The sequence below is a fragment of the Eutrigla gurnardus genome (genome assembly GCF_963514095.1).
Source record: "Eutrigla gurnardus genome assembly, chromosome: 14".
Lineage (NCBI taxonomy): Eukaryota > Metazoa > Chordata > Actinopteri > Perciformes > Triglidae > Eutrigla > Eutrigla gurnardus.
In genome coordinates, this window is record NC_139937.1 from 9,856,638 (window position 1) to 9,877,088 (window position 20,451).

Sequence of the window (20,451 nt, forward strand, 5' to 3'; positions counted from 1 at the left end):
ACTCCCAACAAATCTATTGTTTATAAATGTTGAAGTAGTTATGAGACTTTTAATTAAACATGAGCTGAATGTACACCTGTTGCCATCAGTCATGTAAACATCAGACGGTCTTGTGCAATATCCTCCCGGGGCTCCGAAGGATAAAAACACAACAGTCCCAGGGAGGTAACTCTGGTGCAATGAGATTTGACCCGCAGTTGTGCAACATGCATTGTGATTGTGTTAGTCAGAGCAGGGCTTTAAATAAAGGGGGAACACTATTCTTGCCATGTGACCACCTTGGTTTACCATTTAAATCCAGAAAGGATTTTTAGGTAATAATCTCACTTGCACGTGAAAACACCATGCATTCACCCTGTTACGTTGTTATACATTGTTCTGACAGTTTCAACCTTGTTTAGAGGCAGAAGTGAAACCAACTTCAAGTTCCATTCATCTTCATTCATTGTCAATTAACAGCAGAATCCTCTGTGCCCAGACCTACATTGAACATCATTGTTGTTCTCACTTATATCTCTAATATCCTTAAATGCAAATTAATTTAACAACCTGGCCGGACCAGAGTCAAGCTTATGTTATTTGGGTTTGCCCTTACATTGGCCATCATCAAAAATACTAAATGTGAGTTTTTCATACAGGTGAGATGATTGCAACAACTTTGTGTCATTTAAGTCCGGGAATAATACAAATAAAAAAACCGTTAACTTGAACATACAGTATAACCTGGTAAAAAATAAACTGTGCGACGCCCTGTTTATTCGCGTTGTTTCACTTTAAAGGTGCAGCTCTTACATGTGTTATAAAAAGCACACTGACTCCAGCGAGACAGCTCCTCAAAAACACAGCGGAATCCTCTCAACACGCCCTTCTTCCCATAAGACCTGAACGCCGCATTAATCACCGTTCCCTTGTGGGCGTGGCCTACTCCGAGGGGGAGGAGATGTTTGTGTGCGTGCGTGTGTGAGTGAGTGAGTGAGCGTGTCTGTGTGTGTGTATCCTCCCCGGCCGCAATGAGATGAGCTGCCTGCAGTCTTTGCGGCCACTGTTTTCGCCTCCTCCTCTTCTTGCCTCAGTGTATCTGTCCAGTCCGGGAATGTTGACCGCCGTGGCCTGATCCGACGCCCGCCGAGTGTCCCTTCCTCTCCCGCCTGCCGCTCTCCGTGTCCGTGTCTCGAGGGTCGTGGCCTGCCTCTACAGCTCTGAGGTGAGTGCATGTTACCGGATGAAGACGCAGTTCTCACGCTTCTTGTGGGAGGGGGGGATAACAAAAAAAAGTCCGCAAAGTGTGTAATAAAAGTTTCACGCGCTGCTGTAGTGACACGCACTGTTTTGCGTGGTTCGGAACACACGTGCGGCGCTGCGCGTAACCGTCTCGCGGGACCCGGGTCCGTGCCCTCCTCTCCGCGGCTCGTCATTGAACTTTGAAAACAAGTTTATTCACAGGATCCGACCGTTGCGATGTAACTGCATCTACTTTGCTGTGTTTGTACTGGTGGAAAAGCTTCCACCGTGGACTGTTCCGAGGTCAGTACGCGTGTCGGTACGCTTCTGAATCTCGTGCACTTTTCTGCACCTTACCCCAACCTTTGCTGTGATCCGGGCGTCTCCCGGGGGAACAGTATTTTGATCCCAACCGTCCTTGTTTACGGTTGCGTAACAGCGGTCCACAATGGCCCATAGCCAGCAGGACTCCAGCTCCCCGCTTTGCCCCCCCCCCCAAACTCAATTCTGTGACAGTTTCGCCAGTCTCGTCTTATCGCCTTATCCTTTTGGCAGCATTTGCTTTGGGGGTGGGGAGGGGAGAGAGAGAGAGGCGTTTTCCCAGGGATACCAATGCAGCGTTACTGCAGTGGTCCCCATAGTGGACTCCGGTGTCCCCTGAAGGTCCTTGGGTGGGTTTCAAGGGGTCCTTGGTGAAGTGTGGAACTGACTGTAAAAAGTGGTTTGGCAGCTCTGAAGTCGGTATAACGTGGAGAGCATTCTCAGAGTCAGTGTGTTGGGAAGTCTTATCATATTGGGCTTCTGTGATGTTTATTTGATGCGAAATTCTTTTGGAATCCTCGGCCCACTCCCCATTCGTTTCACAAAATTCAGCTATTTCACCAAATACTTTAAATGCACCCTACCTGTAGGTGCACAGGTCCTCTGTTGTTTCAGTGTGATATTTGTTTCAAAAGCCTGCTGTTGCTTCAGTCGGTAATACAGCGTTTTGCCTCAATTATAAAGGATCGTGTTACTTTGAGAAACCCTGTTTCATGATGGTAACACTAATGCAAAGGGTGCATGAATGAGAGTGAAAGAAAGATCTTGAACACCATCCAATCTAACTTAATGTGTGCTGTGACAGAGCAACTCCTCAAAGATGTATGGTTTAATCTGCCCCATCATTTAGGCAAACTTCCAAATCAATCTCTTTATTGACCGCATGTGGTCTCTGCAGAAAGTTGCATAACCACCCAAATTTATGATTCTGGGAACGATCGACTTCGCTGTGTGTGTTTTGAATACAGATCAGGGCTCTCGCTGGGAACGTGGAGTTAGACTGGAAGGAGGTGCACAGGAAACCGATGCACACGGGCAGATCTTTTTAAGGTAGTGCTTATCTAAATCTGTCGGTGCGCATTTTCAAGAGGAAAAACTTGTTGAAATCCCCTCTGAGTGGTCAAAATGTGGGTTAAACTCAATTTGGGTTTGTCAGCTCCAAAGTCATTGAATGAAGTCATTCAATACTTACTGGCTCAATTCCGATTGGATTAATTAAAACCCTGTAAACTGAAATGTATAAGTATTTCTTAATCTCAACGTACATATCCGAAGCAAAGCTAAGCTCAGTCAGCAACCGATCTGGAGCCACTGATGTGAAACACACAATCCGGCCAACCACCGATATTCCACTCATCTTGGCAACCTACACTGGAGCACTTAGATACTGCACACATGCATGGCCCTCTCCGCATGTTAACCTCTAAAGTGCGGTTGAATATGAAGTAGTCACTCTGATCACATGGCTGCTGCTACATACAGTCTGAAAATGCGCCAAAGTCGCGTCTTTTCAAGCATGTCATTTTTTTGGCACTTCCCCATTTATAGCCAAAGGATTTCTCTTCCTCGCCGCTGCCCATTATTTCCAGCTTTCTTTCATTTAATTATGTTGTGGTCACATCTCCATGCACATGGCAACCGCTCTCACTGCGGTTTCTTTTCACCCCCTCTCAGCACCAGTCCTGCTATTTCAAGTCCATGCTCAGTAAGCACAGGCATGACGGGGCATGAACTCTGCAAGACTGCAGGCTGCCAAAAGGCTGCTGACTGCACATATTGCACATAATTATACTTACAATAAGCTATACTCAACTTGCTCTAGGATTCCGACCTACGTGTTTTTGTCTTTTTGAGAAACTGTTATGAATGTAAAATGCATTCGCTTCGGCCGCTCATACAATTGAAATAGTGTGTGCTTGGCAGTGACGACCCTTGAGATTTGTTGCATAACCAAAACCATAGCATTGTAAATGTAAGCACTTTTATTGATGCACATAAGGTTGGATACCCTCCTTGACCTTGCTTGTATACATGCATAGAGTTTTCGTTGCCATCCAGGGGGAAAAGTGGCAGAGATATCCTATTAGCTGGTATCGGTGGTATAAGAGCTTGTGGTCGTGCTCCAGGCAGCATTCCATTGGGTCTTGCGTCAGCCAGCAGTCATTCAGCACTGGTTAGTCTAGGCTTATACACTGTTAATACCCCCTCCCTGATGTCATGACACCATTAACCCAAGCCTGCTGGGGGACCACAGCACAGTTCATGCCGGTAGACCAACTGCCTGGATCTAAAAGCAGAGCAACTTCACCATCTGCACCTAAACGCTCAGCTGGGTCGTCAGTGGTCAAAAAGTTATCCAGTGATGTTCGGGACTGCTATTTGTTTGTTTCTTTTTGTTAACATTAAGTTTGTACTGTTGCCTAAATGGGTGTCTTTTCTAGAAATCACTCTTCTGTTCAAATGTTTGGGTTACCACATACTTGGCCTGAAAGCATGCGACACACTTTTACATTTAGGTTGGGTTCAACTGGTATTTACCTACAAGTGAACAGTCCTTAACACTCATGTGACTACTTATTGTTGACCCATAGCCCAATTCATGTTCTCAGTATACTCAGTATCTCAAGTATAACCACTGTGTTATCATCTTATGTGTTGTATGGAGTCATTTCCAAGATCCTTGCCAGAGGAACCCCCCCCCCCCCCCACCTCCTACTCCATACTGTAGATATGGTCCTATACACATCGGATTCCACTCCTGACCTAAGGTGATGCAAAGCTTGTCAAACCACCAAAGTGTACAGTGGATTGGGTTTCTCACTATCTGGTGTTAGTCCAAATGTGGCTGAAACCTAAGCCTGCGTGAGAGGCGGGAATGTTGCCTTCATTCTGTAGGTAACTGAACACCTGAGGGACCACATGCTCGGGTGGCTAAAGGTAATGTGGTGTGGCTGCACAGTGATGCTTCAGACGGAACGATCCCTCTGACTGTCATTCCCGAAGACGATCTGGGCTTTATTAGGGTCGGAAAATACATTTGAAGAATTTCTCTTTTATGTGAGATTTATATTTGCAGTACACCTTTGAACCACATGAGGGAGCCTGAATGTCCGTATTGTTTTGATAAGTGTAGCGTACTTATAACATTGATTCTAATATGAAAGGCTAGCACACATTCTGATTGTTTCACTGATGACAGGAAATGAAAGGAATGAGATGGCCTGTTAACTGCCTAAATGCATTTGTATGGCCTCATAAGTATCAAACATGTTACACGCATACATAAAACAAAGTTGTGAATTATCAAATGTATATTTTTTCCCCAAAATGATGTTTACCCATTCAAGATAATATAAAGTGATGCAGAATTTACCTATTGTGAAGCCTATTGTGAATTGCGTCGCAATGTTTTGTAATTTTTTGAAAGTGGGTCCCCAGAAAACAAGTTTGGAAACCCTGCCCTTAAACACATGTGCACTATTTGTATACCCGTTCTCGTGATCTCTCGCCTTCATCTCTACATCTCTGTCATCTCGTCGTTCATCTCACTCTTTGTCCCTCTGTCTGGCCCTTTTTCTCTAGCTAGCCTCTCTCACCTAGTTTCACACTCTAGATCTCTGTCTGTCTCCGTCTGTTGATCCAGCTCACCATAGAGTGGTGAAGTCCCGCCCCTCCATTTCCGGGACATGGGTCCTCAAAAGCAAAAAAATATCAATGCGATTCAATGGGTAGATACAAATTATTTTCTGGTCCCGTTTGAATTGTGCCATGGATTTCACATATGTTCTTTGTGATATTTAAAGAAAATTTTTCACGCAAAGAAGACGACAATTAAGCGCGAAGAGTTTTGATAAAGTTAGGTTTTGTGTGAGCCGCTTTGTGAACTACAGCTCCTCGCTGTTCTCGTCGCGAATGATATACGTCACCACCCGCCGAGTCCGAAGTCCGCCGAGATGGCTGTTTCTCTGCTCCACTTCACCGCTTTTTTCCAAGGGCAGAATAAAAGTATCGAAAGGGGGGAGAACCACTATAAGTCGGGTCATGTGGAGAGCCTCAACTTCGCCGATGGGGAGATGGCGATGACGTGACGTCACATACGCGACACAACATGTAGTCTTTATCATTGTGTTTTCTCAATGAATTTTAACTGAAGAATTGCACAATAAACGGTCAAACTCTTGACATGGAAAATTATAATTTAAGCCTATAAACAACATTTGTGTAATCCAAGGCATAACGACCGGGGGATCAGATAATAATTATTTTCCGTCCATTGAACACCATTCATTTTTTTCGCTCCGAAAGGACCCATGGCGCCGTTACTTCCTGCTTCCGCTTCGGCACTCTATACCAGCTGGAATCTACAATGCAAAATAGAAACAAAACATATCGTTGACTTTGGTAGATGTACTTGTAAGATGACAACCAAAAAGGTGTGTTCCCCTCCCAGAAATAATTCCCAGTGCGAACCCTCAGAACAATGCAGGCATGTTTTCTGTTCTTGAATCATGGCACCATCCTAAACCTAATTGCGATTCCCTCGTTCTCTCTGAATATAGCACTTCTGACCATGCATGCATGCATGTATTCTATGGTGCATAATTGCATTTTCTGCCCTCTGGTTTTCTAGTATTATACCCAGATTTAGAAGTGATCAGGGCTTAGAGGTGTGTACTTTGGTACTTAGGAAACAGGACTTTCGTTAAGTCCTTCTTAATATGATTTTCAGCCTGCCAAGTTTGTTAGCATTCCGAAGAGTAAGCAAAATAAATCCCTTTCCCCTTTCCCCTCAAGTGGTCATATAGAACTCCAGCCCTTTTCTGATACCAGTTGAGTGCGTTACCTACAAGGCCCATTTCCTTTTGCTACAGATGATAATGATGCTACCTCCCAGCACAGCTTTATGTTCTTGACTAAGAAGAGGACAGTTCCTTTCTATCTTAAAGCATCAGCCATTTAAAGAGTCTATGTGCCACCAACAGGTGTAGTAAGGGTGGCGTCATGAGAAGGCCATTCCATCTAAGGCAGCCCTCTGGGGCGACCATTATAGCCAACTTGGGCACAAGCACAGTTGCTCCCAAGCTCCATCCATTCATCTATGCCATTGCATAACACCAGTCCTCCCAAGCAGCCCAATGAAATCCTCATCCAATTAGGCACTGTCCACGTTTCCAAAAGGCCTTTCTCTCATAGACTGGTGCTATTCAGCCTCCCCCGGCATGACATCAGGCCCTCTCTTATAGCCCCACTTTACGCTGCTGCTCTCAAATAATGAAAGCTGCCAATTAATGACTAATCAACATGTGCAACAAGCACATCCAGTGAGGAGTGACTACCATCTAATCTGCTGATTAAAACAGAAGACAGAGATGCTCTGTTCCACTCTCCCTCCTGTCTTTCAGTGTTGTATTTCTGCAGAAACAACAGCCAGCCCACACACACAACCACACACACTCATACTCCCAACAGCCTCATTTGAGAAGCTTGAACCATCACTGTTGGAATTATTGGCTGTTTTAATTTTAGCGTTACTTGATAAACTAGAAGGTTTGATCAGTGTTGTAATGTAATACCATGCAGTGTCTATTTAATCTTAATGGCATGCCATTTTCAAACTTTTTATTTACACATCCTAAGGGTTGCCTTCAGAGCTCAAGGCTGGTGGGAATCTCCAGCCCACAGTAGGCAGGCGACTTGTCTTTCCACCCACACCACTCCCACAACACAACAGCACATTTCTATAGGTCGCCTCGCCATAGGAAGTTTTGATAACTCCCAGCATCGGGTTCAGTATTCTCACTTAAGGCGTCTGGCTAGTTTAAACATATACAGTAGAATAATTGACCTGCGCTCTCTTGGGGTTGGGTTACGGTCAGTACATTCACTTCAATGGGCTTTCCACAAGTCCCCGGACACAGAGTTGGATCTGTGCCATTTCTTGAATTAAGATGCTGATTATGTTCTGGACTTGAGTGGTGCAGGATGAGGGTAGGGGGTTGGATTTGGGGGAGTGGGCGAGGGTTTAGAGGACAGGGCAGTAGCTGTGGCATTACAACGCAGCATGGGTCAACAGTGGGAATCAGCGGGATGAGAAGCTTGGATGGTTGATGCGGGTGTGGCACTTGAGGGAGGGATGCGACCAGCGTCGGGGACCTGTAGCGGCGATAGTGAATTTTGAACATTGCCATGTTTATTAGAGGAGCTTTAAATATGTGTTCTCATAAACAAGAAGAAGAGCCATGACCATATGTTGCTCTGTCATTCTGGCTAACCTATAACATCCTTCACCACTCATTTCACCTGTGATTGGACTGTTTACATTGTAGAAAAGGCTGCTCTAAACTAGCTATGAGTGACTAAAATGTATCAAATGTATAGCTAGAGTTGTATAGTCAAATAAAAACCAGCTGCCAGCTGATAGCCACCGGCTTAACTGAGATATATTTGTCTCAATCAACATATTTTTCATTTAAATTAAAATGTGAGAGTGTGTTTCTATATATAAGTATATGCAACCTTTGAGGACATAATACGCGTCCAGGAAATTACAGTAACTACCATTAACTAGACATTTCTCTTTCACTTCTCTCTTTTTAATGATCACAGCATCTAAACATAGCTTATTAAAAAGCTGAGCGTCTGTGTCAATTTAAAAGAAAGTACGTACTATTTGCACAAATGTTCCCTGTGAGACGGGGCAGACAGATTTTTAATAGAGTTTAAGTGATCAGAGATTGATCAGGGAGCGACGAGACTCCCAACAGGAGGCTGGGATGGTTGTCTGCATGAGCGGGGCGTAATGGTCAGAAATCCTACAGGAGCAGTTGGATGTGAGATAGAAAAAACAGACCTGCAGACCTCTACCCAAGGGAGCAGGAGATAAAACACTTTGTTCCCTGACACGACCTGACCCCTAGAAGCATAAAAAAGTGCCCTTTTGACCTTATGATACCTAAGTAGGAAGCTTACAATCAGTGTGTGTTGTGTTTGTGTTATACACACACACACATTCTGCCATATGTTCCTCACTCTTCTTTCAACACCAGCCACCCTATCCCTGGCTGGCCCACAAATCAATCCATTTGGCGAGGTCGGGGTCCGCTATATTGCATGTTTTTTCACCCGAGTGGCCTATATGGAAAGAATGTGCTCCCTGCATTCCAAAGATGACTGAGCGGAGCTGAACAGCGCCGTGTTTAGCTGGGTCCAGTCCAGTCAGCCCGAGTCAGGTTAACTGGGATGAACATATTTTAGTATTGTATACACAGGGAAAATGGTTGACACAGCTGCGCTGTACAGATGCTGCCGTCAAACACGGTGGAGTTTCGGTTTATGGTTACCTCGGGCTGGGCGGTAATTCAATACGATCATTTTAATGGAATCATATCATGGTGGAATCAGAAATTGAGATATCAAGACATTTCTCAGAAAATCTTATCATTTTGTATTCATTGATTTAACAACGTTTACTTTAATACTGCAGTACTGAGGTCAAAACATGCAAATACATAAATCAAAAGTGCAAACAGTGCTGCATTACTCAAGCACAATCAGTTTTCCTCCATCTTGATTTGATTTTTGCGCCCCCCTCCTGATGCCCAGGCAGTATATCCTGGGCGTCTGCTTCTGGGCCCTGACTGCCACCAGCTGAAAACAGCCTTCTCTGCATTGACTCACAACTCATATCTCCTGCCTGTATTCATCATAAATATAAAAAACTAGCTACTATAATTTCTATAAAGCAAGTGTTTATCATAAGATTTCTAAAATAATTGTATCATGATAATTCCAAGTTATTAATAATAATATAATAACAATAATAATTCAAACGCTGATCTACAGTGTGTCACAAATGGGACACATGTGCTTGCAGATCTGCGTTTTCAAGCCTCCGTAGTTACACAGCATGCGTTATCTTACACTTCTGTTCATAAACTTCAACTTTTCTCTAACTTACTTGTCTGCAAAGGTGGGCATTGGGGGTTTTAGAAACATTACTGATGTCGGGAACAGAAACTCTGTGTCAACAGTCAGCAGCAGTGAGCGAGCGCTGGGTTTGCACCGGCCACTGAAGCGCCGCCGAAGCGCTGCAAAGCAGCGCGCCCATGAAAATAATTTTGTTTGTTTGTGTGTTTGTTTGTTTTCATCTCTTTACTCTGTTTAGATACACAAATATGATCGCATTTGTCAATTGCGGTATTTTATTTTGAAAATTGCTTTTTTGAAAATGGAATGTTTCTTTGTGTCACTTCCTGCGAGAATTGACGCCATCGCTCGTGGCTCGCCCACAAAAAAGACCAGACGGTGAAACGATCGCTGCACGGCACGAGACGGCCCCGTAGGATTGCGGTGCTTCGCGTCTGGTCTGAACTTCACTATCGGTTAACAAGGGCGCCGAAAGGAAGTGGGCTCCCTTCCGCGGCTATTGGCGGCACTTCGGCGGCCTGTGTGAACATTTGGAGCGTTCTGGTGGCCCGGACGGTTTTAAAAGTACGTCTGGGCCATTTATATTGTCGACCCCTGTATCGTTATCGAGATATGAAATTACCGATATCAAGATTTTAGCCGTATCACTCAGTCCTGCAACGAAGGTTCTACCTGTTAAATTCCAATTTAACCAGGACAGCTACTTCCTGGATTAGCAGAGACAGAGAGAGAGACCATGAGACAGACAAGCCACCAAACCAGCACAGCAGGCAGATGGGTTTTTAAAAAATCAATTGAACTCATGTGTAGTGCAGCTGATTTATTTCAGGTTTAGCCTACAGTTTGTGAGGTTAAAAGTTAAATATATATCAATTTGGCATTCATTTTGGACTCTTTGGAAAATCTTAAGGGAGGGAAACTGCTATAACCCGTTATTCAATATGGGAGGAAGCTGTGGCCTAAATAATCTATTTGAAAAAAATCTATTGAAAAACAATGAAAGTTGATATACACAATTCTAAATGTATATTTTATCTGTATTTTATTTGTAAAGCAACATTTGTACTAACTTGCGTCTGAAAGTTTGTTTTAGCTTTGCGAACCCTTATCCCTTCTTGGATCAGTAGTCATGAGTTATTAGGGGTGGGGGGGGGGGGGTGTCGATTCTTAGATGCATCGCGATGAGGACGTGGACGATTCTGAATCGATTCACAACTGTCAAAAACCTATTGTTTTTATTCAGTATTGTTTTGCAAAAGGTGGAACTTGGAAATGCAGGGCCCCGACAGTCTGTGGCGTTGCAAATAACGGAGACACGGCTGAGAGAGAAATCCGTGCGGCACCCGCTGCATTTACACGGATAATGTTTCATCATTCATGGCTGAAATAAACACTATTACTGCTTTGTACATGTTGTGGAAGTCCCTGATATACCGGGAAACTAAACGGTGTCCTGTCTGAGTTTATACCTTTACCCGGAGGGGGATCTATGAACCTCATAGAGCTATCAAAAACCACGTTGTGATTTAATTACAATTTTCGGATAAAGAATATGCCGAAGTAACGACAATTAGTAAAAAGTCCTAAGTCATGGTTTGTAAAGTCTGTCCGTTAAGACGATACGAAAAAATGCTTGTTTTGGCATTCGGATGCTAAGCTAGGCTAACACCGTAGCTGCTACGTAAACACTGAACATAACATCGTCTCGGCGTAAATACGGCAGCGACCTTGTTGTTTGTTCCACCGACAGTCTCTGGTTTTACTCCTAGTGTGTTCGATCTCTGTATGAAACGTAAGTCTACTTGTGACAAGAAAAGCCTTTTCTTTAAGTGTTTTAAGAAGTGACTAGCAAACTCTGAGTAGCAAACTCCTATTTATTTATTTTTTTAAATCATGCATGGAAATGTACACAAACATTTTTTTCGAATCGTTGACCTCTGAACCTCACTCTTGGTATTGGTTGCAAGCAGAGGCGCAGCCCTGCAGCCCCTGAAGTCCTCTTAACATCCATCTTTGGTCCGATGAGCTGGTCAGCCACTGATCCACCCTGCAAAAGAGGAGAACTGTTCAGGGAAATGTCTCGACTGTTTCAATTAGGCTTTACTTTAAATAGCCCGGGGTTCTGGTGATCCCAGGCCTCGCCTCTGGCTTCTCTGTAGGGCTTAGCACCTCGGGATGTTAAAGCTGGACCCTTGAGATGTAAGCATATATATCAGCACATTAACCTCAAGACAGCATGGAAGCCCACCAGTCGTCCAACAGCAGCTATACTGTTCCACCTTGCATTTGTTATATTATATTATAGATATTATGCATTCTTCTCAAACTGAAGTTTAGTTCACATCAAGTAAGACTCATCATTTATGTGTTGTACAGTATGTTACACTTATACGTTCGTATGTACACTCACTCGCACTTATACAGTTGACTGAAACTGACGTTTGAGTAAAGGAAAGTCATATCTGCATAATTGTCTTAGTATTTATGGCTTATTGGCTCAAGGGCGGTGTCATATAATATCACATTTTCTAGCTCATTAAGTGTAAATCGCATATATAGCATAAATGTTGTCCATTTTGCTAAGTGTACATTATCATCAGGAGTTAAAGCAATTTGAAGCTGTCTTGAAGGAGTGTTTGTGTGAAACGCAGGCATGTGACACTTCTTCCTTCTTCACAAAGACCGTGTGTGCATATTGGTTTCCTTTCAGATTTAGCACCCCAACTTAAAAGATTATGTAGGTAATGCACTAATAACACCAGTATGGACTAAAAATAATATAAGCTGCATATTAAATATTTCCCACACCATCAGGTGGATGTCGTACAACCCCGGAGCAGAACACCTCGGGTAGACTGCCGTGTATTGGCTGGGAAGTCTCAGCCCGGATAGTGCCGGAACGGATTTATGATTCATGATGGGCATTATTAAGGCCCTTGCGTTTGAAGTCCACCACCTAACATTCTCCCTCATGCAAGTTTGAGCAAAAATCACTTTAATGAATCCAGATGCCGTCACCTCACCGCTGGGTACGGCCGCCATACCCCAAAGCCCCCCTCCCTTTCTAGTGTGGCGACACTGTCCGGGTAATTGCACTGTCAAGGTCAGAGATGGTTAGGTTTCAGTGCACTGTTCAAGTGGAAGAAATCGAATCAAAGGGCTCTGAGAGGGTCTAATCTCTGCACTGGAATGGCTTTGATTGTGTCAGGGAGCAATTAAGCATAGGTGCGTGTGTGTTTGGTCAATATATCAGTCACTGAGAGTCACCGTGGCACGTATGAGCACTTTGAAACTCGGTTTTGTGAGGTATTTTAATGCTACATGGAACGCCTGAGCCTTTTCCCATGTTTTATCACGCACAGATGAAGCAGAATTTACACCAGCGATGTTGAAAGGCCACACATTTAATTCATCGGGATTTAATGTTTACTATTTTAATCCTCTCAAAACGAAAGTGGCAGTTTTTGATCGCGGAGCCACAACCGTTTCATTTAGCTTCTAATGTAGTTGAAGTCTGCTGGTGTCCCTCCCGCACAACCCTCCTGACTCCGGAGATCGAGTAAACATACAGTTCAGCCGCGGCTCCTGCAGTCAGCCGGTGTGTGGAGCCTAATGAGGGGCCGCACGGACAGTTTAGGCTGATGTTAATTTGTTTTGTTTTTGTTGTAAACTGTGTGTCTGTAAATAATGTGTAAATGACGAGCTGTCCTTGCATGCCAGCCGGCCGGGGCCACACACATGGTCCGACAGAAACACACACACACACACGTACGCTCATTACAAACAAAACCTTTCAGCGGCCCGAGTGATCGTGCTGCCAACTTCTTTGTTTAGTATGCATTCATGGTTTGGTCATTATTTGCGAGCCCAATTTTGGGGGTTTCAAAAAACTTGTTTCATTTTTAGGTCTTTAAAGCGGAAAGGGGAAGCTCCGGCTGACGGTTTTATTTATCACATCGGCTGACACGATTTTCAGTGTGACACGCATCTTGTCGTAGATGGGAAAACCACAGAACGTATGGCAGCCTATTTGAAGAGCATCTATTCCTGTTTGTTTTGAAGCCAGAATCGAGCCTCGAGCGTTTCAAACTCGTCCAAGATGGAGGTTTGTCCTGGGTTACAGACTATAGATGAGATTGTAGCACATAAAGTAGAAGTGTCTTGTGATTTACTCAAATGTTCTCTCTTGCAGTCTTAAGGGGTTAGTACACTGCATCAGAAGTGCCTGTCAGATGGTCCGATGGCTTAAAAGTTAGAAGGTTTATTGCAATTCAACCGTGTATCCAGTCTGGTAGTTGACTCGACTGGAGGCCGAGTGGTCCAGTCTGACTAGTCTTTAAGAGACGACAACATGCACAACTCTGTAAACACAAGCAGAGCTTCTCAAAGTCCCTGAAAACGCCTAGAAACCGAGGCTTTACACACCTACGCACAGCCACATATGTGCAGCACGTGTAAACATCCCCACACACACACATACACACTCTGGGGGCCGCAAGGGCAGCCCGCTCGCGGCCGCGAATGCAAACACAAGATAATATTAGCCGTCTATAAAATGGCAAGTCATATTTTTAAAATACCAACGCGGGGTCGTGAACTGCGGCATAAAAGACCGTCACAGTTGTGAGCTTGAGCTGCTCCGCTCCAAATACACAGTGGGCTCTAACTTAAGACCTGGAAGGGTGCCTGCAGGGTATTTTTGGGTTGGTGTTTGCAGGTGTTTATTCAGCGGCAGCCGTGCCAAGAGGTTAATAGGATACCCACTTTAAGAAGTTCAAATAGACGAAAATCCCATGTTGTTGAGTTTGTGGTTATTTTGACCCAAGGATGGCCGGCAGGGAGGCACAATATGGCAGAAAAACACCTTGAAAGTCCCCTGAGGTACAACTTCTACTGCAGCGATGTTTATTTACATAGACATCCAAGTATGGGGGAGTATGGTGAGATTGACAGTTTGGTTGCAGTCGGTAAATGACTTTTTAGAGTCCTCCAGCTCCATTATAGAGAATTCCATAAGGTGCATGACTTCTTTTTGGCAGACATCTATTTACTTAACAGTGCTGCAGTGGTAGTGCAAAGTTCAATCAGACGTTTTATCATCCAAATACAAGCCTTTATAATCATCTCAAATTCATGCACTTTGCACTGGAATTGACTGATGTGAGTCTCGTGACCAAGAAGTTCATTTTTCTACCAATGTCAAAATAATTGGTCATACTGCGACACATTTTTACCGATGTGATATCAGCACATGTTACAGGTGTGGGACAGCAGGAGGAACATCTGTAGATTTAGAATACGATTCAATTATGCTTCACAATTTATAACCAACCACTGTTCCTCCCTCTTTGCTTGTTGATGTTGTTTACTGTAGGTCTATGTGGGTTAAGAAGTGCTCTGTGCTATATCCGTCTCCTCAGAACCTAGACTCCATCTTCCTTTCCCTCTGCCATCCTCCTCTCCTTCCTTCACACTTCCTCTCTTGGACCTTGTCACCCTCCCCCTTGTTCCTTTTGTAGTTTTCCACTAACTTCCATTTGTCTGCTCTTCTTCCTCTGCAGGTTTTGCTTGTCCATCTTGTATCCAAACTGACCCGACCAAGCAAATTGTACACAAGAGCTGAGACACACAAAACATGGCGGTGGCTGGGTGTCCGGATTATTTCCTGCATCATCCAAATTATCAGGTAAATGGCAATTTCCTATTGTAGGTTCTACCATACTAAGTAAAACATCTATCTTTAAGCAGAATCCATACTACTTTAACAGCTCAGCTGTTATTTGTAGAGATGAGATGCTACCATTTAAGACTAGAGGGAAACAGCCAAGAAGACTTGTGTGTAAAGCCAGACTACTGATGTCATTGGTTAATTGTCATTCCTACATTTCTAAACTGTGCCATCCAGTTACATTGGATCCTCGCCCAGCACTGAACTTGACCTGTTCATCTGCAGGCCATGGCTAACTCAGACAGTTTGGTAAATGAAACATCAGATTTAGCAAAAATCAATATGTGACAATCAATGTTGATATTGTGGCCACAAAGGTATATAAAAATAAAGAAATGTATGGGAAATGGAGTATTGTTAACCAGGCTTGTGAATAAGGAGATGAATTGTGAAACAGAAAGCTTGTTCATATAGGAGATTAGAGATAAAGGCCTCTAAACATTATTGGTGTGTCCTGCTGATGTGTTATTGAGTTCACAAGGTCGCTCTTGACGTCTGACATCAGGTTTTAGGTTTGGTAGATTTGTTTACATCAGCCTCCGCAGGTCAAATGACTTCCAAATAGGGCTGCAACGATTCATCGAGTTACTCGATTAACTCGATTATGAAAATTCCTCGAGGCAAAACATCTGCCTCGAAGCCTCGTTAAATTCCTATGACGTGCCTATGTGCAGGGATCCGATTGTTCCACACGGACCGTTGTTTAGGAAGCACACCAGCGCGTCATACACGGTCATTCATTCTGAATTTAGTTGGCGCGATGGCGGAAAGTCAGCCTCAGAATGTCCGTAAACGACAGAGAGTATCGGGGCTAAACAACGGTATCCTGCTTGCCCATGTGAGCGATTTATTTCTGACAACAAAACGAATGCGTAAAGTAGTAAAATGTGTGACTAGATGTCTCCTCGTCTCCGTGGCGCATTTATCCGTTTTGTTTATGTATATCGATCACTTCTCATCCGCCATCTTGCGAGTGACGTATAGAGTTACGTTTATGCATCGGACGCTCGTATTGGCTCCCGTAGCAGCTTTTACAGCCAATCGGAAAGCCTGATTTACGCTTGGCTGTGAGTTGTTGTGTTTGCCCAAACGGACGGAGGAGTTCAAAGCAGAGAAAAGAATGGTCAAACAGTTACTGTAGTGATAGAGAAAGCTAAATACATAAATGGCACAGAAGAAGTACACTATATACACACATATTTAGGGCAGGGAGAGGAAAGGGCCATTGCTGGCAAAACAAAACGTAAATTAAATGTTATCCATGTTTTATCCAAGTTGATTTAACTGTATTGTTGTTAAATTCTCACTGGCACTTAATAAATGGGCTTAGTTTTGGAGCCAAATTTTGTAGTTGGAATGAATACCTCTGTTTATTTTTTTTTAGAAATGCTTGATCATTTTACAGCCACATCATTTTCGTTATGCATTATTTGTTTTGGTTGTTTAAAAACGCAATTTTTTTTTTATCCGATTCCTCGATTAATCGATCGATAAAGTGCTAAATTAATCGATTACAAAAAGAATCGATAGCTGCAGCCCTACTTCCAAACATTTGTATTAGGGCAGTAGCACTTTTGGCATGATCAGAAGCCAGTCTGTTGTTTGCTTGTCATCTGGGCCATGGCTTTATGTACGACCTTTGACCTCAGAGCTAGTGGACAGAGAGTTCAGCCTGCTGGAGTCTCCCAGATCTCTACAGCTTAGAGAGAGACGGACACAAGATTCACGTGAGAATCTCTCTCTCTCTCTCTCTCTCTCTCTCTCTCTCTCTCTCTCTCTCTCTCTCTCTCTGTTGTCTTATCATTTCAATGATTTTAATGGAAATGAAGTCAACAACAATCACACTTTTTTATTCAGCACTCATGGACTCCTTTAAAAAGGTATAAATAAAGTATATGTACTGAGGAATCATTTAGTTCTCTAATCTTTGCTAGAGGTTTAGATGGGTGCAACCGGGAGTTCAGTATAAAGACCTTAATGTACACACTCTAGTTTACAGACACACACACAGACGCACACTCGCCTGGCTGTTTGCAAAGCATCCAGCTATAACAGATGTACCTTGACTGCTGCCTGACTTGCTGAATGAGAAAATCCATTCACTGTGAAATTCCAGGGTTATGGAAGATTTTCCCCCCGATAAAAATGCAGCAGCAATTCAAAACAGATGCAAGATAACATTCATACTAAACTCAAGGAATTATATCGTCACCTTAATCTTGTCTCTGTTGTATGACTGGCGAACAAATGATATGTGCAAAGCAAGGCAAATCTAATGTGTTAAAACTGGATTGGTAATGGCAGAATGGTAGCTGATTAAATAACCCTTGGTCCAGAAAGTACCAATAAGATGTTTTATAATAAGAAAATGTAAAACTAAAATGCTGTGTCACCACGGCTCAAGGAATTTCTGTATGTCAAAAAAATAATACTGCCACGTATAAAGGTTAAGCTTCTCCAAATCTAAGGTAGATCACTGAATAAACAAGCAGAGTCCAGCATAATGTTTGCCATGAGAGAGCCTGAGATAGCCGTATTTTTATGTGGGACTAAACATTAACAAGATTTGTGTGGCGTTTCCAGTTATCAACCTTTATTTCCAGGTATCAGAAGATTGCAATAGTTTTGCTAGATCTTTTTTAGATCTAGATCTTTTTTTTTTTATGTTATGCTTTTGTAAGAGGATAATTTCACAGAAATCATGTGTCAGTGTGGACGTGGCGTTAAGGTTATGGTGACTAAGTTGATTTTGCAGCTACAGAGTTTTCCTTGATTATCCAGTTTTTTCCAGATCAGGGCCATGATGTGGAAATCCTCCCAGCAAGCATTCTGTACATATCCCTGCATTTATCGGCAGAATATATCTGAATGTCTTTCGGCAGGGTAGGCACAATAACCAGGAGAGGAATGATATACTACGGTTAAATAATACATTTTCTGATACTTTTTATATTTGTATGTACAGCATATATTTTGGGTTTATGATGCTAAACAGTAGTGGTGGGAATCGTCAGTCACCTCACAATCTTTGATTACGATTCAGAGACTCACGATTCAATTATTAAAGGATTCTTGATGCATCACGATGCATCTCTATTTTTGATTTAAATATAATTTTCCTTTACATCTTTCAAACAAATTCGTATTTCTATGAAAAGTCGATGTGCTACATTGTTTAGATAAAATGTGGAAAGATTGCACAATTAAAGCATTTCCTTTTTATATTATAAAAAAAGAATAATCAATTATAGACTTTACTGGATTGATGCAGAACCGTTCATATATACTGTATATCTGTGTTTATATATGTGTGTGTATATATATATATATATATATATATATATATATATATATATATATATATATATATATATATATATATATATATATATATGTGTATACATATGTGTGTGTGTATATATATATACGCACTGTATACATACATTGCCTGGCAACAAAATATTAGTTAGGTTTTTTTTCTTTTTGGCCAGGCAGTATATATACTGTATATATTTCTATACTTGTGTATATGTATCTCATTCCTAATACTCCTGAACTCCCATAGACCTGTCAAATAATCTGGGTAAATAACATAATTTAAGCATCATTAACAATGGTGAGCTACAAGGCTTTAATAGATCCATTTGAATGAGAAAGAAAGGGCGTAACCTAAATCCGCTCATGTTATGTAAATAAATGTCACAGCCCAGCTTGTCAGCGGCTCAGCTGGGCTGTGACAGCTGCTACAGCTGAATTCATACTGTATAAACAAAGAGATAAATGAAGCACCAAAGCAGACATTAGCATGACCTCCTCATCACCTTCTTGTTAATTATGTCAAAAGGGATTTTTACTTTCTGTCGAGAAAGAACCATACATGGTAGGAAGAAAATATTGATCTTTTTAACATGAACTAAAAACTCATCTATTCAGTGGCTTTTCTGTAGTGTTTTATAATAGCATGTGTTTTTAAATTATTGCTTATTATCTAGTTTGATTTTATACAGTGTCTTTTGCATTTTTATTTGATGGTTTGGATATTTGTATATATTGTATTTCTTATTTTACCTGTTGTACCTACGTGAAGTGAAGTGGGTCTTGGACCCTTTAGCTAGATGTCCACATCTTTAAAGCTTCCTGGTGATATTTAGTTTGACTTAAATTTAAGCTATATTATACAATTACTATATTTTATACTGTTATATTTGAAATGTTCTTATAGATCCAGCCCATTCTCAGCTGCAGTGGTGTAAGGTAATTACAGCGGCCCCCAGTACATGCTCGTTACTAGTTACGAAGCACACATACACACCATTAGGCTTATGTATATATTTAACTTTCCCCCACCCTCACACAATGGGCTCCAGTGCAACCACACTGCTTGCACTTTCTATATTTACGCCCCTGCTGGGCTGCTTTTTTTGAGCCAAAATCACATCAATAGCTAAGTATTGATTCATATTCAATCCCTGGTCAAAACATTTAACCTCAATCTGACCTTGTCTAAAGGCATAGCTATGACATGTGTCTCAGTCTTTTTGTTTGAGGGCCAATCTGCAGACCTTTGTGTCTGTGCTGCTTTCAGTGCCTTAACCTTGTCTCTGGCCTTCCGCTGACCCCTTTATGAAAAGCTGATCCGTTGCCCCCTTGACTCTTATTTGGAGTTCCTTTCAACTTCATCAATATATGAAAGGGCTCTTATATGCTACTTGTCAAAACTTGGCCATCCCTCAGTCCTTTTTTGACCCCTCTCTAAGAATTTAAGCTGTGTGCGTGCGTGCGTGCGTGCGTGCGTGCGTGCGTGCGTGCGTGCGTGCGTGCGTGCGTGTGTGTGTGTGTGTGCGCGTGTCAGAAATAATCAGCACGAGCAAGATTGAGAAGCAGGATGAGAAAATGCAAGATAAAAGAAGAGAACATCTGTGTTTTTTTCTTCAGCAGACAATTAAATTGCTTTTATTGTCTTACTTTTTTTATTCTCTTTGTAGTCTCAACCTTATAGGCTTCAATAAACCTATATAACCAAATGCAGAGTTGAGTAATGCCATGGCTGAGAATTATGCAAAATGGCCAGTATTTATAGGGTTAGATCCCTAAATTAACATTCTGTCAATTGTCTATTGAGGTATCAAAGGCTGTCTGGGTTTAGTATGTGTGTTGGTGAGATCTACACAAGAGATCAAGGTGTGCTTTAATGGTCCTTTGTGTGTGTGTGGGTGTGTGTGTTTTAACTCATTTACTCCCAGACAACCATACAA

General features: G+C 42.4%; 1 protein-coding gene across 3 annotated transcripts in view; it reads left to right on the plus strand.

The window, feature by feature from the left end:
• The first annotated feature begins 971 nt into the window (after positions 1–971).
• grb10b (growth factor receptor-bound protein 10b) overlaps positions 972–20,451 on the plus strand; it is a 61,271-nt gene continuing 41,791 nt past the window's right edge. For 2 of the 3 annotated variants that reach the window (XR_014598363.1, XM_084027808.1), the window contains exons 1-2: positions 974–1,204; positions 15,030–15,154. Coding sequence is in view for 2 of the 3 variants with exons in the window: in XM_084027808.1 (XP_083883934.1) it covers positions 15,104–15,154 (51 nt within the window). In the remaining variant the exon portion in view is untranslated. Of the gene's footprint in view, positions 1,205–15,029; positions 15,155–20,451 lie in introns of all 3 variants that reach the window. The other variant, XM_084027809.1, reaches the window with a different exon arrangement.